We start from the raw sequence: 19,190 nt of genomic DNA on the forward strand, positions 1-19,190 counted from the left end.
TCATGCCTGCTCCTTCTCCTCTTCCCTAGCTCTGTCCTGGTATTTCTCACAGAACTCTCAGCACTGAGGCTCACTAACATGGCTGGGGTCAAATGCACATCCCTGAGCCTGTCACTGGGGGCAGGGCAAGGGAATGTTCCAACTGGTCCACAGGACCTCCCCACCTCTCCCACCTGACTCTTCCACCACCCTCACTCTGCACACCTGGACCCTTGGCTGTTTCTGGAACTCTTAGTCTGCCGTTCATCCAGGGCCACAGCTCTGGTCCCCTCTGCCTTGCTCACTCTGCCCCAGGGTCCCCATGGCTTGCCATACCCTCACTCCCTTCAGGTCCTACCCAGGGACTCCCCTGACCACCTCTTCACTCTCTAGTCACTCTCCTGGCCTGTTTCTCTTCATGGACGTATAACCACCTGATGTTGTTATATATTCATGTGGTATGTATTTGAATTATTTGTCTCCTTCCAAGGGAACCATGAGAGCTGTTTGTTTGCAGCTCTCTCCAGCATCTAATATTTATCAAGTGAGTTAATGAATGAATTTGCCAGACCAGGCATGTACCTGTCTGAAGAGTCAGCACACCCTAAGGATAAGAAATGCCTGCGGGGATGACGTGATTCCTCAAAGAAAACCGGTGGCCATCTCCAGATCAAGGGGGACTGGATGCCAGATTGACCAAAGCAGTGTCACGTTTTTAAGTTCAGATCACTTTCTACAGCAAGGTCCCAGGAGTGGAACATCAATGGATACGAATGTTTTGAATTTCCAGGTATGTACTTTAGCCTTATTGTTTAGTCAGTTGTGTCTGACTCTGCAACCTCATGGACTGTAGCCTTCCAGGGTCCTCTGTCCATGGGATTTCCCAGCAAAAAATACTAGAGTGGGTTGCCATTTCCTTCTTCAGGGGATGTTCCCAACCCAGGGATCAAACCTGGATCTCCCTGCATTCTTTACCATCTGAGCCACCAAGGAAGCCCTCATACTTTAGCCTTCCAGCCCCATAACCTCCTTATGGTAGGCAAAATAATCTTAAATGCAGATCACCTCATGCCCCCCACTTCTTAAGCCCAAGAGCTCTCCATTGTACTGGAAATAAAAGAAAAGCTGTGCTCTGGCCCCAGGCCCTGAATGCTCTGCACTCAGCCTTACTCTCTGACCCTCAGCCTACAGCACACTGGCTTGCTGTTCTGGATCCTCATTGCACCTCAGGATCCTCATATTTTCTCTCCCCATTGGCATGAAGGCCTATATCCCAGGTCTGGCCTGACAGCTACCACTTCTGTCTCCTCCAACCTCAGCTCAAATGTCCCCTCAGGAGGCCACCTGAACGGCCACCACCACCCACACTCCAGCCTCTCCAGCAAACCTGTTGTGTTCTCTCTACAGTATCAACACCCTTTTATATGGCACCTCATTTAATCTGTCTTCATCACTAGAATGTCAATTCCGTGATGCCGGTCCCTGTCCACTGCTGTAATCCCAAACTCAAAACTTGCACATGGCATGTTAAAGGGATTTTAATGAATTTTTTTGGAAAAATAATGAAAAACTGCTTTTAGGAGGCTTGCAGCAATTAACACCCCCATCAACAATACAAGTATTCATCATCTTATCTCTCATTGAAGCAGTTTTCTTAGAACAGTGCTCAAGAGATGGAATTCTGGGGGACCCTCACAGCTTGAGCCCTGCAGGAAAAGCAATGGGATTGTTCTGTGATACCTACCACTCCCGTTTGAACAGAGATTAGGCACACTCTGGTACAGCAGGTACGTTACAACAAGAGCCACCAATAGGATTTTACTTTCCCATCCAGTTTAAGTATAGCCTGAATCTTCATCCCTATTATGTAAGTGGAAAAAAAAAAAAAAGATTCCTTTCTTTGGCAACTAGACTCCAGTGAACTTTTCAAACATGTTATATTGAGTAAAAAATGGGTGAATAATCAGCTCAAGTATCTGGAATCTGGATGGGCATCACTTCTCTGCATTCTTATCACAAATTATCCAGTTGTGTTAATATTTTGAATTGCATAACCTTTATTAATCTGTTCACTGGTGACATCAAATGCATATATTTCTGTACATTAGTTTTTTTAAAAGAACTTTAGGTTAAAAAATGTCTTTCAAAAATAATCGATTTATATAAAAAGTATTTAATATAGAGAATAAGCACCCTTCAAAGGTAAAAGTCCCTGTGATATAGATAATACTAATCAAATCTCCCTTTGAAAATAATTTCTGTTTGAATACAAAATAATACACTTCTTGTCTCCATCTTTTTCAGACAAACCTTCAGCATCACTCAATTTGGGGATCACCCTTAATCCAGCAAAGGAATGATTGTGTGTCTGTTCTTCCAAAGAAGATACCAAATACAAAGTTTCTAGTTTAAAAATAGCACCACTGGAGGAAAGGGATAAGTCTTTTTAAGTGCAAAGTCCCTAAACAAGTGATTTACCAAAATTCATGATAACTAAATTTTGAGTGGTTGGTTGTTATAACCTTTCTGTAATCTGGAGCGGAAAACAGAATAAAGTTGAAAAACAAAGCAAAACAGTAACTTTGAAGAATCAGCCCATACACACACACACCCCCCTGCCAGACTGTGTTCTTTGCTGTCTGCCAGTTGCATCACCAGTCGGCGACCTCTACCACAAAGGGCGTTTTCACGTCTATCTTGCCGCTGTTGACTATGGAGCAGTCGGTGAATGGGCGGTCGTGCCCGTCAGTTGCCTGCAGTTCTATGGAGTGGACCACCGTCTGGTGAGAGAAAAGGAGACCCATGGATTACTTCCGACCAGCAACTATGATGGTCAAGAGGTAAAATCAATGTGAAGTCTGAGCCCTAGTGGGAAATAAGTTTTCATTTTTTGTGATTACAAAAACCATGCAAGCTAACTATGGAAAACTTAGGAAATCGATATATAACAGTAAAATTTACCTACAAGCTTGCTGCTCAGAGGGCATATTTGTGTATTTCCTCTTTTCTTTTTATTAGCAACCTAGCTCTAATAAAAACTATTTCTATTCACTTGTTACAGCCCAACTTACGAGTTAACATGGAATTTGAGATAATTTCAGCTCCTCTCTGTAAGAGGTCTAAGCATAAGAAAATGAGCCAGAAAGCAGATTTAGTAATGGAGCCAGTTCTGGGTTTGCCCATTTTAAAGCTGACTCCAGTGATCTACATGTTGTACGTGTGTGTACCCAGTCACTTAGTTGTGTCTGACTCTTTGCAACCCGATGAACTGTATGTAGCCTGCCAGGCTCCTCTGTCCATGGGATTCTCCAGGCAAGAATACTGGGGTGGGTTGCCACTTCCTCCTCCTGGGGATCTTCCTAATCCAGGAATTGAACCTGCCTCTCTTGCGTCTCATCTCCTGCATTGATTGGCAGGCTGATTCTTTACCACTAGTGCCACCTGGGAAGCTGACTCTACAGGTTGAATCTGATACTAATGTAATCTCTACCCCAAGGGCTTCCCTGGTGGCTCAGACAGTAAAGGATCTGCCTGCAATGAGGAAGACCTGGGTTCGATCCCTGGGTTGGAAAGATTCCCTGGAGAAGGGAATGCTACTCACTCCAGTATTCTGGCCTGAAGAATTCCATGGACTGTATAGTCCATGGGGTCACAAAGAATCAGACACAACTGAGTGACTTTCACTCACTACCCCACCGGTGGTATAAAGACCCCTTTCTCTACTCTGGATGGTTGCACAGCCCATGGACCACTCTGTCTCATACAAGGCAAGGACTAAGCTGCAGCTGCTGCTGCTAAGTCGCTTCAGTCGTGTCCGACTCTGTGCGACCCCATAGACGGCAGCCCACCAGGCTCCGCCATCCCTGGGATTCTCCAGGCAAGAACACTAGAGTGGGCTGCCATTTCCTTCTCCAATGCATGAAAGTGAAAAGTGAAAGTGAAGTCAGTCGCTCAGTTGTGTCCGACTCTTAGCCACTCCATGGACTGCAGCCCACCAGGCTCCTCCCTTCATGGGATTTTCCAGGCATGAGTACTGGAGTGGGTTGCCATTGCCTTCTCCCAGGACTAAGCTAGTATATCTCTAATGAGTTTCTAAAATAGGTTGAAACAAAATAGCAACAAAGTTTCTCAGTGCTTTGGACATGGTGTCAGCTAATCCAAATTAATTTAAGATAAAAGATCAGCATTCTAATAATAATACATATTTCTAGATAGATTGTGTGTGTGGGTTCATATGTGCCTATGCATACCTAAAGCAGCAGCTATATACCTGAATTACCTGTGGCAGGTTATAAACTGCTTATTTAATGGTTAAAATGGAAATTTCTATGTTGGGTATATTTGACCACAATTTTTAACATGCTTGTTTGCAGGCCCACCTGTGAAGGTTCCGATTCTACAAATCTGGGGTGAGGTCCAGTGTTAAGAAAACCACTTAGACAATCTCTGGAGGTTCAGGGGGTGGAAGTCAGGAGATTGTGAAAATTCCTTGAAACTGTATGACACACACACTTTCTTATTTTCCTTCTAGAGACAGTTTATAGTTTTTAATAGTTTCTCAAAGTATTATATGACTCATAAAATGTTCAGGACTCTTTGTCTAGGACCAGGAAGCCGATCTTCCAGGATGCATGCCAATAGTGGAGGGAGGTTAATACAGCAAACCAGGGCACCAAGACACAAGATCCAGAAGACTGGAAGGAAAACCATGACCAGAAGAAGGAAGCCCCAGATGCGTACTCTTCATTTTTCTTAACAGCCTAGCATTAAAGTGAAAGTGAAGTTGCTCAGTCATGTCCAACTCTTTGCAATCCCATGGACTGTAGCCTACCAGGCTCCTCTGTCTATGGAATTTTCCAGGCAAGAGCACTGGAGTAGGTTGCCATTTCCTTCTCCAGGGGAATCTTCCCGACCCAGGGATTGAACCCGGGTCTCTTGCGTTGCAGGCAGACACTTTACCATCTGAGCCACAAGGGAAGCATTATGTTGTATTTAAAAATGCTCACTTGAATCAGTTTACATTTAAAATACTTGGAATCTGATTAGCCTCAGCAGTCAAAACTCCAAACTGTTTTAACACGTGCATGTCTATGTTTAGCTCATTTAAAAAGCAGTAAGAGGCTGGAGACTAGGATTCCTTGCTATTCGAGAATACATTCTTTTGAGGACACTGGCTCATGAAAATGTAGGCATGTCCTTCACTGTGACGGGACCTAAAGTGTTATATTAAGTGACAGGTGTTTGCCCCATTTGCTTCTCATCCCGCTTGTTATTTAATCATTAAGTTTTTTCCAACTCTTTGGGACCCTGTGGACTGTAGCCCACCAGGCTTCTCTGTCCATGGGATTTCCCAGGCAAGAACACTGGAGTGAGTTGCCATTTCCTTCTCCAGGGGATCTTCCCAACCAAGGGATCAAACCTGCATCTCCTGGACTGGCAGGCAGATTCTTTACTACTGAGCCACCTCGGAAGCCCTATCCCACTTGCCAATGAGAATTATTTGACAGTTCTGGTTGAACATGTCTTTGCCTTGTAAGGGAGGTTCTGAGTCAGCCAGCTCAGTTCCTGCCCTTTAGTTGGGTAGAATCAGAATAACAGGTAGACGTTGTGGAAGAACTACAGTGAGTGAAATTAGTTTATTTATGTTTGGATGAGTTCGCATGAAAACAATGACATATGGCAGAGGGAAGGGACTCGAGGATGCTCCAGGGTTGTACCGGGCAGACCTTACAGCTGCCACTTGAGGAGCTGGAAGAGCATCTTTGGGCAGCTGCTAAGGAGGAGAAATGCAGGGAGTGGAAGGGAATGAGGATTTTAAGAATTCTTCCTGTGGATTATGAATTGGACTCCTTTGATGTTCTTTGAGACACAGGAGCATAAATTTGAATTCTCTTTAGGAATTCTGGTGATTATACTGTGTGCCTCTGAAAGTGACTTATATGTGTGCTGAACTGCATGGGCTCAGGGTTTTTAAAAATATTTTAAATCATGGTAAAGAACACATGGAGAAGAAAATGGCAACCCACTCCAGTATTATTGCCTGGAAAATCCTATGGACAGAAGAGCCTGGCAGGCTACAGTTCATGAGGTTGCAGAGAATCACACACGACTGAGCAACTGAGCACAAGAAATACATAACATATAATTACCATCTTAGCCACTTCTAAGTGTAACTTTAAGTTCATTAGTTTAAGCATATTCACATTATTGCGCAACTAAATCTCCAGAATTTTTTCATCATGTAAAACTGAAGATTCATAGCTATGCTCATTGAACACCAGCTCCCCATTTCTTCATCCCCCAGCCCCTGGAAACCATCATCCTGCTTTATGTTCCCATGTACTTGACTACTTTAGATCGCTCATTTGAATGGAATCATACAGTCTTTTCGTGACAGGCTTACTTTACTTGGCAAGACATTCTCAAGATTTATCCATGTTTTAGCAAGTGACAGGATTTCCTTTCTTTTTAAGTTTAAATGATATTTCATTGTACCTACAGGATTTCATTTGGTTACATTAAAATGGCTTTCCAATTATATCTAATAGTATGATAAATTAAGGACTCAACTTCTCCCCCAGCTTCTGCTCCAATACTCCTAATAATTAAAATACCGTGTGTGTGTGTGTGTGTGTGTGTGTGTGTGTGTGTGTTAAGTCGCTTCAGTCATATCCGACTCTGTGAGCCTATGGAGTGTAGCCCACCAGGCTGCTGTGTCCATGGGATTCTCCAGGCATGAACACTGGAGTGGGTTGCCATGCCCTTCTCTAGGGGATCTTCCCAACCCAGGGTCTGAACCCATGTACCATATATACTTGATTCACCTTTGAAGAGGCCAGTCAGCATATAATTATGGCTCTCCAAGAAGCATAATTTGAGAGCAAATCACTAAGAGTACTTTCATTATAAAGCTTTGAATGAGGAAAAATAATATATCAAGTTACCATTCCATCGAGGACTTTTCCAAATACCACATGTTTGCCGTCCAGCCAGGTGGGCTTGGTCAAGGTGATAAAGAACTGAGAGCCGTTGGTGTCAGGCCCTGCATTGGCCATGCTGACCCACCCAATGCCATAATGCTTCAGTTTGAAGTTCTCATCTGGGAATGTCTCACCATAAATGCTTATACCTGGGTGAGACAAAACAAAAAGGGTAGAGTCAAAAGATGTTATACAAAAGTAAATTCTTCAAAGGGAAGTATAAGGTTTGAGTAGAACTGGTTAAGAGAACCCTATAGAAGAAGATGGGAATGAGGAAAAGATAGTCAAACATAAAGAGCAATTAAGCAGAGGATAAAATTTACTCCTTAAGGAAACAGAGCACCAGGGACCAAAAGAAACAAACAAAAGCCTTAAGTATGACACAAGATGGCAAAGATGCCCTCTGGCCTCAAACGAACACCCAAACCTTGACCAAGCAAGTCAGTGATTTCACTTTGAAATGAGAAGGAAGGGAAGGACAGGATGGCATGGTAATGTCTGATGGAATGATGGGTAAGCCATCCTAGTGACCCCGTCGCTGTCCTGAGTGTCAGGTCGCTTGTCCTGGGTCACTCATACCTCAGCAGCCAAGCCAACTGCAATATACACTTAATATACACCCTTAGCCAATCCTCATAACAGTCCTATAGGATAGGTTCTCTCATTGCCACTGTGAATGGGAAACTTATCAAACTTATCAAATGGGAGCTTATCAAACTTGAAAAAAGTAAAACTTGAACTTCTGGCTCCAACTCTGGTTCTCTAAGCACTTAGAGCCTCAGTACTAAGAAGAACAGTGCCAGCCTGGAAGTCATTAGGCTTGATGACTTCAGGGTACAGAGGGTGACAGCAACTGGGAGCAGCCAGGGAGCCAGCCTTGAGCCAGAGGCAGGCATGGGGGCTGGAGATCTAGCACAGCACATTTTTCCTATAAAACAACAGTTCAGACCATCTGCTCCATCCCCCAACCCTGAGTGCCTATGACACCCAACTTCTCCACTGCAGGGCACCTTATCCATCGGTGGCCAGCCTTAAAGTCCTGGCTCAGTTAGCGCTCATGTTATCTCCTCCTCACTATGCAGTACTTGTGAAGGACCAGGCAAAAAAGTTCCTTAAGACTTGGCTCTTACATGGGCATTTTCCTTCATTTTATACAACCAAAACCTCTTCATAGCTAGCATAGTTAACTTTTCAAACAGGTTATCTAGAAAGAGTTGCCATAGAGGAATAGCAAGGACACTTTGTGAATCTTAAGGTGTACATCTTGGGATATACAGCTTCTAAATAAATAACTGGATATTTTAACAACTTCACTCCTTTGTAACTCTTATTTTATATTTATCTGAGTAATTAATATTTAATAATTTAAGGAACCCTGCCTTTTTTTTTTTGGTAGAAGAGGTCAAATATAATTCATCTTCCTAAGGGGGAAAAAAAATCCAATCCTGGCTCAGTTAGAAGGACCAGAAGTGAATACCAAAGGTAAGCAATTTATAGCTGGTTGGTAAGTGGCATACGAAGTAGCCTGGGAGGAAAGTTCTGCCTACAGAGAGGTCTAGGCTAAATTTAAATGATCCAAAAGGTCCTATTTCCAAAACTCAGAGAATTTTAATTCTGTACATGCATGTGCACACACGTGCGCGCGCGCACACACACACACACACACACAAGGCAGAGAGAGCAGAGAGAGAAAGAAAGATGAACAGAAGAGAGAACACAGGGAAGTTCCATCACCATTCCTGCCGGGCCCCAGGCAGGACCGCAGAGTGCCAGTCCTGAGGGGACCAGCACTGGAACTTCAGGCTTTTCCACCGGAGACCCAGCTCTGCAGCAGCCCCATTCAACCAAGTAACCCGAACACGTTCCTCTGATCCAGTCTACATTCCCATACCCAGCAGCATTTCCACCGGTGTCTTGGCAAATCCAAGCATTTAATGACAGCCATTTTGTTATTTTAAAAAAACCATTGCAATAAACATAAAATTAACAATAGTGTTTGAAAATGGCTTGTTTCTTTAAAACGTTAGCGATTTACTATGTACCAAACCCAGTATTTTCTGAATTAAAAATATTAAACCTGAAGTAAATAAAAATTCGGTGTAGTTCCATATTGTATGTATGTTCAGGAAAAGAACTCACTATATTTATGAGGAAAAGACAGACCAGGGAGCTGGGCAGCTGGAATCCTCAATGAGAAACAATAAGCTCAGATATATTTGGAATTCTATAAACTGAATTATGGGTTCTTTATTGAATTCTAATGGTGTTGATAAAAATTAATTTATACTATAATTGTGACAAGTGGTCTATTACTCAATTTTTTATTACTGCAAAAGCTGATGATAAAAAGAGAATTTTGAAAGAAAGAGGTAAATTCACCTGTGATCCTGCCACCTAAATACCAGTCTCATCATTCTGGCATGATGCTTCTGGACCACCCCACCCCCGCCAGCAAAATGCACTTCTGCAGCTGGCTGTCCCCCTCCAGGGCACACGGCTTCTCAGTCTATCTCTCCTTGCTGTGACAGACATCTTTCCATATTGCTACATACCAGAAGTCTAGGATTGTCATAACTGCAAAACAGCCTACTAAAGGAATACATCTCCACTAAAGAAGGATAATGAACACCCAAGCAAAGACTGTTTAAAATTAGGAGGCCTCACTCATTCGCACCTACCAAGATTTTGTTAGATGAGGCACCCCCCGACCAAAAACTCTTATCTTTCTGGAAGAATTAAGTTTGTCTTTTTGACTTTGTTCCTTGAAGCTGGGAGTTCAATATGCTGGGCAAATATATCATCTTAGTCTGAGGTCTCACTCGGGTAAGCAGGAAAGGAAAAGCTTAAGAGACAACATTACCGCCAGTGCCATCTCCCCGGGTGAAGTCTCCTCCTTGAATCATGAAATCTTTGATGACGCGATGAAATTTGCTTCCTTTATATCCATATCCTTTCTAAAGAGATTATGTCAATTGAATACACAAGCAGATATAACCCTTACTGTAAGATAAACCCCAGTGTTTATCTGGAAATGACAAAATGAGAAAATTACACAAAATATCTACAGAACTAAATTAGGTACCTACAATAGTTTACTGACAGATATGTATCATTAGCTGACTGAAAAATAAATAACTATGGAAGTAAAATACTAACATGCACAAGTAAAAAGTCTGCATTTTCACTTAATGACTGTTTCACTTTCTAGAACCTTGAGGAAACGGAGTGCTTAAAGAATACAGATTTTATAGAAAAACAAAGTAAAATATTATTAGATGTCTCGGGTTCATCTCATCTACTAATTTAATACTTATTTTCCCAGGTACAACTTTTTTTTTACATTTACATTTTTTCAAAGGTATTTGTTTTTAATTGGAGGATAATTGCTTTTCAATATTGTGTTGGTTTCTGCCATGCATCAACATGAATCAGCCATAGGTATACATGTGTGCCCTCCCTCGGGAACCTCCCTCCCACCTCCACCTCATCCCACCCCTCTAGGTTGTCACAGAGCCCCAGTTTGAGTTCCCTGAGTCATGCAGCAAATTCCCACCGGTTATCTGTTTTACATATGGTAGTGTATATGTTTCCATGCTATTCTCTCCATTCATCCCCAAGGATACATCTGTATGTTTGGCTTAAAAGGAGGAAGATTCAATTCTGTGCACAGTTAAAGGGGATAAAACTGAGACATACCTCTCCTGTTGCCAGAGCGACAAAATTTTCCACAGTCTTGGGCACGACTTTTCCAAAGAGGCCAATTACGATTCTGCCAACATCTTTATCTCCAATCCTCACATCAAAGAAGACCTGCATGTGGTGGAAAGGTGGAGCACGAGGTTACACTGTGGAAAAGCCACAGTACAAGGTGAGTGCATGTGACAGTCTGAGAATGGACCCACGTGTGAGGGCCTCAGCCACCAGCATTTTATAAAGGAGGGAGTGAAGGAGCAAGAGATAAGGGAGTTCTGAAACCATCTTTGTGGGTGCATTTCACTCGCAAATATTCATTCACCAAACCATTATGGAGCACCATCACTGAGTCAGACACTGCGCTAAGAACCGGGTTTAAAGTTGGACTCCGTACTGTCAGAATGAGCCAGTAACGTCTTCAAGAATTCCTCTCCCCCAAGTACCCCAGACACACGCTGCTGTCGCCTCGTTTCCTAGCTCTGTGGACAAAAGCTAGGGGTTGAGAGTGGAGACTACTGTTCTTCTGAAAGGTGATGCTCTCCAGTCTTGGCAGGAGAAAAAAAAACTGGTGAGGAAAGAAATAAGTCTAGCCGTCCAGATTTATTTTTTTGTAACTTTGAGCAGCACCAAATTCCCAATGAGTTCACAGTAGATGTCTGCTGTCAAGGGGCCTGTGAAAGATGATCAAAACACACAGCTCTGCTCCAAAAGGCCTGCCACTCACGTCCAAACACACTAAGACATGCGGGCCTGTGCTGCGTCCTAAGCACAGCAAACATTGCATGCTGGTCCTGACAGAACCATTTACCCCGTACACTTAAGACACCGAATCCGGTCCTCACGTTCCCAAAGTTGCCCAAGTAGAATGTGCCCTTTCTCTGTCACAGCATTTTAAAACAGAAGAGAGCAAGCACAACTCCAGAAGTCAGTCACTTCTTTCTCTGCAGATAAGCCTTAAAAGTTCTCTTGGACTTTTTTTTAACTGTTTCACCTAAAACGTAATTATATACGTTCTGCTTCACAAATCACTGTGTTAAGATAATTTCGAGACAGAACGTTTGAAAAGGCCGCAGAGTCGAAGGGCATTCTGTTAGCAAGTTTAGATTATATAAACCAATTCACTATTTGAATGGGTAAAAAAAAAAAAGACATTCAAGAGATGGCTTTAAAACAATTTAAGAAGGTGTCAAAGAGAAAAGATGTCATACAGTTTAGAAAAATCACAAAGTAAAGACTGTCAAGCTTTAGTTCAAGACAAGAGCCTCTGCCAATACATCAGGATGTCTGTCACAGAATGATGTGATATTTAGTGTTCCGTATGGCATTTTGCAATTTTACATGGCCAGAGCTGTAAAAAACTATTATTATTTACGTGGTAAAAGTTTAGAGAATGCATAAAAGACCAGGCCCTTGAGATTGGGCAGTGCGGTGAAGGAGGACGATTCAGGAAGCTCCATTAATGCCCACAAGAGCCTGGCATGAAGCCTGGGTCAAAGTCGTTCTCCAAAGGGATTTCCAAACCAAGGAGTAAATTCAGTAACAGGCAATAATGAAGAGGCTCCAGGACAAGAACTGGGTATGTAATCACAAGGAAACACCACATAAACCTGCCAGACTTTTAAAATAAAGAAGAGAAAAGAAAGCCTGTGAACATTTCAACGGCAAAGAGAATAAAATGTGGGAGGACAGCAAGAGAAGATGAAGAAAAAGTGTCTGTGTCACCCAGCGTAACTCTCCAATAACCATCCTGTTTTCCTACATGCAGCCTAGCACACGTATTAATACGATGTTTTTTCCCAAACCACAGTGTCCTTCAACTTCTTGCATGATGGCATGAAAATACAGCAGTTTCCCTAACTCTAATGGAAACGATAAAATCAAATCTTATTAAATACTTGTCAAGGATCTCTGCAGAAGGCATTGTAAGGGTACAAGTGGAGGAAGTCCCTGTCCTCAGGGAGATTATGGAGAGAGACAGGCCAAGTACATGAACAGCCATAGCACAAGGCTGTGGGTGACAAGGGCCCCAAGAACACTGAATACTAGTGTGCTGCAGGGACACTGAGGGAAGGCATCCTGACAGAGGTGTGATGGGATGCCAGCCTGGAAGGAGGGGAGCAGCCTCCGGGGACAAGAATGGGCACAAGCCCCACCTGGCAGTTCTTTCTGGAACCAAAGCACTGAGGCAGGAAAAGGGATCCATGTGCAGAGAAGCAACACAACCCTTCTGACCACAACCAGCTGGGAAGGAAGACTCTCACCCATTTCAGAAGGTGGAGGAAGGATCTGGCTAAGAGTTCCAAGTTTTGTTAGGCAATACTAGGAATGTGAAAGACAGAATTTCAATTTGAAGCTGCATTCACTTGGACTACCATTTGTCATGAATGTTGCTCTCTCTGTCTAGGCGATTTCTACCTGAAGGGGTGGAAGTGGCATTTTTAGATCCCCAGTGCCCAGCACAGGTCAGCTCAAGCATATACTAAAAAAAAGGCAATACTGAATGAAGACCAGCGCATACACACACCTAAACAGAGGATAAGGTGGGCCTGGGGTGGCTGCCAGGCAAACCCTCTTACCCTGAGATCTCTCTGACTTTGCTACCTGTCCTTGGGAACAGGCCCTGTGAAAGGGATGAGGCTGCAAAGTCCCACAGAAGAGGAAGCACAGAGATAGTCATTGTGATGAGAAGTCAAGCTTTACAAGAAGGTATATACAGATAAAATGTCATGGTTAGAGGTGGTGATTATCTGTGGAGATCAGGGCAGGCTTCCTGGAAAAGGTGGCGTTTAAATTCCACATTGCACTTTAAGAGCTGGCCCCTTGGTCCCTCCTTTTTTCCCTTGAGGCTGCCCTTGAAAGTCATTTGAAAATTATGGGGCACTAGAGGATGGGAGCCTGGTGGGCTGCAGTCCATGGGGTCACTGAGAATCGGACACGACTGAGCGACTTCACTTTTATGCATTGGAGAAGGAAATGGCAACCCACTCCAGTGTTCTTGCCTGGAGAATTCCAGGGACGGGGGAGCCTGGTGGGCTGCCGTCTATGGGGTCGCGCAGAGTTGGACACGACTGAAGCGACTTAGCAGCAGCAGCAGCAGAGGGTGGGAAGAGATAGGGGAAGAGGCAAGAGAACCTCAAAGAGCCTGCCCCAAACCCTTGTAGGGTTAACTGTGCTTCCATTTCCAAAGTAACTGGGAAAGACACCAAGTGCAGGAGCCATGAGGTCAAGGAAACTGTTCTCAAACCAGCTCCACCACTTATTGGCCATGGGACCTTGGGCAACTCCAAGCCCCTGCTCCTCATTTGTACCTGCCCTGCCACAGGAGGATTAATAAGATAACGCAAATAATACTAACAGTTGACCTCTTAAATCAGGAACTTCAATCAGGGCTAAGCACTTGACCTGCTCTATCACATCTAATATGCAAAACCTTGCCAGCAGGTATTATTTCTATTTCCACTTACAGAGGAGGAGCCTCAGGCATTCTTGGTAACTTGTTATTACCTCAGGTGAAGCCTCTTAGCCACTCTGAGAACTGCAGAAAGTGACAGCAACCTGTGACTTGAGCACAGCTGGAAAGATGGCAGCATTATTTTCTACACTCTCAGGTGTGTGTCGCTGCACAGAGCCCATGGCATCTGCTGGAAAATGCAAGGGTGCAAATGCCAACTGGGTGGATTTTGAGACCAGTGAGGCTCTGAGACTGGGCAGGGGGCTGAGGTGGTGGCTGGCAGCAAGATTCACAGACAAGAAAGGGCCCTGGGAGGGACAGCACTTCATGCCTCTCATTTACAGATTCTTGTTTTCAAACACTATCAGAGGAGAAGCTGAAGACTGCTGGGGAAAACATACAATACACTAGAGTGATGGCCAATTCATCTACTTGTCCCCACTCAGAGAAATCATTTTGAATATTTCCACTTCCCAAGAGAGTAGTTGTCTTAAAATGCCACCACTGAAAAAGTAATTCAGCAGAGTTGAATCTGTGGCAGGACATACCTGCACAGTTAGTTTTTAGAACTTAATGACAAATGGAGTGGGAAAAAAAGGAGATAGTGTTAAGTGACTATTCCAAACCTAGAGTGCATGAAAACTCACTCATTGAATGCACCCTGGCTAAGAAGCCCCACTCTTCTTCCCCTCTCCCTGAGGTTCCCAACCACAGTTCGTTTATCACTGCACCCCCACAGCAGGGCCTTCCTGTTCACTCTTCACTTTCAGGCTACATCAGGTGTTGGGCTGTACCTCTCCCGCCAGTGTCCTCCCCGCTCCTCTGGTGGGGTCTGCACTGGAGGAGCACTGCTGAAGCACCCAATACTGTCATTTTTTCTGGCAGACAGGGGACCAATTGTTAAGACCACCTGCAGCTGCTCCTTCTTCCAGATTCTAAGACACTCCTGCCAGTGGGTTTTCGAGAAGTGGTGATCAAGGGCACCAAATCACTCCTTTCCTCCCTCGGTCTCTCCGGGCATCCTTCCATTATCTTCTAACCTTGGGTAAACGTGCTGAAAAAAGACCTGAAGCTGTAAGGAGGCAGTCTAAGGCAGATCTCCACCCCACCACCTCCCATCGAGATTGAAAGGCTGGCTTCAGTCATGCAGGGGCCTCCTGGGCCTCGCTCAGCAGCATCCCAAGCCCTGTGTCTACTCCCCAGTCTGAAAAGCGCACCTCTCCCTCCCTGGGGGGGATTGATGGTGGTTCCTAAACACGAAAGGGAGGACAGTCCTTGGTTAAGCAAGGCCACGTAACGCCTACTCTACCCCAAGCGACAGGGGCTGGACCTGGGGCTCTGAGAGGCCGGGTGACATCCGCGGGGGCGGCCCAGCTCCAACCCCTCCTCTCGCAGCGCGCCTCCTTCGCCCTCCTGCATTCTTCCTGCTTCTATTCCCAAGTCCCCGCCACGCCGAAGGAAGTCCTCGGCTGTCTCCTCCCTAGAGAAAGGGCTCACCGATTCCGGAAGCTTCTCCCAGCTCGCGGGCTGGTGGCCACGTCGGATCACCAGCCCAGAGGATGACGCTCAGACAGCCCGCGGCGGGGGTGCACTCGGCCTAGCGCCCCTAAAGTCTCCCAGGAGAGCGAGGGCGCCCCCCCCCCCAACGCGCGCGCGCGCGGGGACCCCCACGGCTACCACCTAGCCCCGCGGCCGCCTCCCATTCTTTGCGCCTGGGAAGCCCCCTGATCGCCGCCCCTGACCCTGAGGTTCCAGTCCCCAAAGCTCCCCCATCCCCCCGGGCGGCACGAGGAGAGCTTGCTGCCCGCTGCCCGCTGCCCGGTCACCTTGGCCGTCACCGAGGGGCCTCGCTTGCGGAAGCCCGAGGCTCCCGCGGACGGTACGAGGGCGCTGAGCCCCACGCAAAGCACGAGAGGTAGCAGCGGCCGGAGACCCGGGCCCATGATGAGCGGTGGCGGTGGCGGCGGAGGCAGCGGCTGGGGCGCGACCGCAGACTCCTGGACTGCCGGCGGGACTCCTGGCCCGCTGCGCCTGCGCGCTCCCGGCTCGAGGGGCGGGGGTGATGGAGACGCGGCGATCCGGGCAGGCCCGGAACCTCGGGCGCCTCCTCCCAGGTTCAGCCCAGCGACCCGAGCTAGGGACTTGGAGAGGCGCGCCGCGGAGCGCGGAGCCGAGTCCAACCGCCGCGCGGGTGGAGGGTGCACTGGGCGCGGGCATCCGGAGCAAGCCGGCGCTGCTCGGATGATGCCTGATAGGTCCGGACCCGTAAGTTGAGGGATGCAGACTGGGGCATCGCCGGGAACTTACAGCGTAGACGCATATTAAACCTGATGGAAAGTCGAGGGCTCTCCGGGCTCCGGGTCATCCTGGCATCTTGCTTGCCGCGACGGGTCCCCCTCTGTGACCGCAGCTGCCGTTGGAGCCGAGCAACCTCTGCCAAGCCTGCCAGGTTCCAATGTTCCATCAGAGGCTTTAGCTAAGTTCTGGACTTCTCTCAGAACTCTTGAGAACCTGGGTGTTTCTACTCGATTACACAGGACGAATGACCTCTAATAGAGATGATTCAAATTGGGGATATACTTTTTACAAACTTAAAAATTATGTTTAGAAATTAATGACATGGGGAAATACTCATATTTTTAAATGAAAAACTCATGTTGCAAAATCGGACCTCGATTTTAAAAACGGAAAGAAATGTACCAAAATATTTACAGAAGCTATGGTGATAGGATAATAGGTTTTTGTTTTCTTTGCAATTTTCTGGTTTCCCAGATGTTCCACATTGAACATGTAAGTATTTTATAATCAGGAAAACGTTTTAAAACTCAATGCTGTTTGCCTTAGGACTTCAAAGAACTTTTTTTAATGTAATAGAGCCAAAATTAACTACAAATTAATGATAGTTTTCTCTTGGTTTTCTTAGGGGCTAGTGCCATGTCTTTCAAGCCAAGATTTTCCTTGGGTAAGCACATAGGATTCCTATGTGTAACTAAGTGTAGGTCTAAAATTACACTGGAACCATTTATTATGTATACAAAGGGTAACCACCTCGTTTGAAGGCTGGGCAGAACACTTGTGAACTATTTTGGTATTTCAGTCCAGTGAAGGATCTAATGGCTTTCCTCATCACGCTCACCCCCCAATGAAGAAAGAATCCCCCTTATGTAGCAAGCTAAGGGTATCAGGGGGCTTCTGTCTGCATTTATTTCTCCTGATTCAGATCTAGTACAATGTCAGGTATATAGTGATTTCTCAACAAATATTTATTCAGTGAGTGAATTTTTATATTGGGAAGATTAATACAAATAAAGAGAAATGAACAAAATGTACATGTACAAATCAACAAATTATCAAAAAGAAAATAAGCTAGAACCCCACATATCTAAAGAAATGAAATATTCACTAGCTCTCTAGAAACTCCTCTTGTGTTCACTTGCAGTTGCTAACACTTTCTTCTCCCTAAATTAACCACTATCCTGACGTCTTCCAATAAGGTTTAGTTTTAACTTTGTGTGACTGCAATCTTCTGTGTTCTTTTTGCTGAAATTTATGAAATTCATCCATGATTTTGTGTGTAGCTGCTTTGATGCATAGGACAAGCTAGGGGCTGAATTTTTTTCCATACGAATTCCATTGTCTCAGCATAATTTATTGAAAAGTGACTTCTTATTGCTCTGTAATGCTACTTCTGTCATGGAATAAATGTCCCTACATATATGGGTCTGGCTGTGCTCCCTCTTTTCTGTCCCATTGATGTGTCTATCTTCATGCCAGCACTACATTGTCTTAATGAAAATAGTCTTATAATAAGTCTTCATAGTTAGTAGTAGAAGTCCTCTTACTTTGTACAATAGATTTCTGGCTATTCTTGACCCTTTTGTTCATATAAACTTGAAAATCAGCTTGTCAGTTTCCATAAAGTGGGATTTTAATTGGGTTTGCTTTGCATGTATACCTCCTTTTGGAAAGACTTGGCATATTTGTAATATTGTGTCTTCCATTCATGAACATGGCATAGTCCTCCATTTATAGTCCTCCAGTCTTCTTTAATATCTCTCAGTAAGATTTCATAGTTGTCTGTCTAAAAACTTTATACATATAATGTTAAGTTGATTTCAAGGTATTTGGTCTTTGTTTTGTTTTTTTGCTATTGTAAATTATATCTTTTTAACATTTATTTACCTGTTTGTTAGTATTATATCATAGTAAAATAAATTGTGTATATTAATCTTGAATAGGCTAGTTTGTTAAACTTATTAATTACAATGATTTATCTGTGAGTTATTTAGGATTTTCTACATAGACAACTATATTATTCATAAATAATAACAGTTTTATTCCTTCCTTTCTAATCTTTATACCTTTTATTTCTTTTTCTTGCCACCAGGACCTTGAGTACAAAAAGAAGTGACTATAGGATGAGTCATTGTTTGGGGGTTAAATTTTGCCCCCAAATGGGTACATCAAAGTCAGAAACCCCGGTATCTGTGAATGTGACCCTATTTCCAAGTAGGGGTTTTTTTTTTGCAGATGTAATCAAGTTGAGATCCTATTGAAGTAGGTTATATGACTAGTGTCCCTGTAAAAAGAGGAGAGACAAAGAAACCGCCGCCCCCCTCAGGGGAAACACCATGTGAAGACAGAGAAAGAGACTGGAGTGGTACATCTGAGTCAAGAAATGCCCGGGATAGCTGGCACCACCGGAAGCCAAGAAGAGGCCAGGAAGGACCCTCCCCTAAGGACAGCGTGGCCCTGTCAGCACCTAATTGCAGACATCTAGCCTCCAGAACTGTGAGACAATACATTTTTGTTGTTTTAAATGATCCCGGTTTGTGGTACTTTGTTATGGCAAGTCTAGGAAACTAGTAATACACTTCTCTGTCCTAATGCCAGAGGAAAAGCTTTCAATATTTTACCATTAAGTCTGATATTTGCTGAATATTCTTTTAACTGAGGATATCCTCTTTCAGCTTAAGAGAATTCCTTTTTAGTTCTGATTCGTTAAGAGGTTTTGTCACAAACTTGATCAACATCATGTACTGAAAGCAACCAGAATAATCACATGATTTTCCCTTACTCTGTTCATG

General features: G+C 44.4%; 1 protein-coding gene and 2 long non-coding RNA genes across 3 annotated transcripts; 2 read left to right on the forward strand and 1 right to left on the reverse strand.

Annotated features, from left to right (window-relative positions):
- Positions 1 to 2,016: 2,016 nt before the first annotated feature.
- PPIC (peptidylprolyl isomerase C) lies at positions 2,017 to 16,137 on the reverse strand. The gene is made up of 5 exons (XM_006059506.4): positions 15,930 to 16,137; positions 10,656 to 10,769; positions 9,820 to 9,913; positions 6,924 to 7,108; positions 2,017 to 2,759 (listed from the first exon to the last, which is right to left on the reverse strand). Exons 1-5 carry the CDS (start codon positions 16,044 to 16,046, stop codon positions 2,631 to 2,633), a joined length of 639 nt encoding a protein of 212 aa, XP_006059568.1. The 5' UTR covers positions 16,047 to 16,137; the 3' UTR covers positions 2,017 to 2,630.
- LOC123466166 lies at positions 2,692 to 8,272 on the forward strand. Its single transcript, XR_006641415.1, has 2 exons — positions 2,692 to 2,819; positions 4,353 to 8,272. It is a non-coding gene; the product is annotated as an uncharacterized LOC123466166 (long non-coding RNA).
- On the forward strand, positions 16,135 to 18,926 carry LOC123466165. The gene is made up of 2 exons (XR_006641414.1): positions 16,135 to 16,893; positions 18,491 to 18,926. It is a non-coding gene; the product is annotated as an uncharacterized LOC123466165 (long non-coding RNA).
- Positions 18,927 to 19,190: the final 264 nt, after the last annotated feature.

This window comes from Bubalus bubalis, chromosome 9 (assembly GCF_019923935.1).
Source record: "Bubalus bubalis isolate 160015118507 breed Murrah chromosome 9, NDDB_SH_1, whole genome shotgun sequence".
Classification (NCBI taxonomy): domain Eukaryota; kingdom Metazoa; phylum Chordata; class Mammalia; order Artiodactyla; family Bovidae; genus Bubalus; species Bubalus bubalis.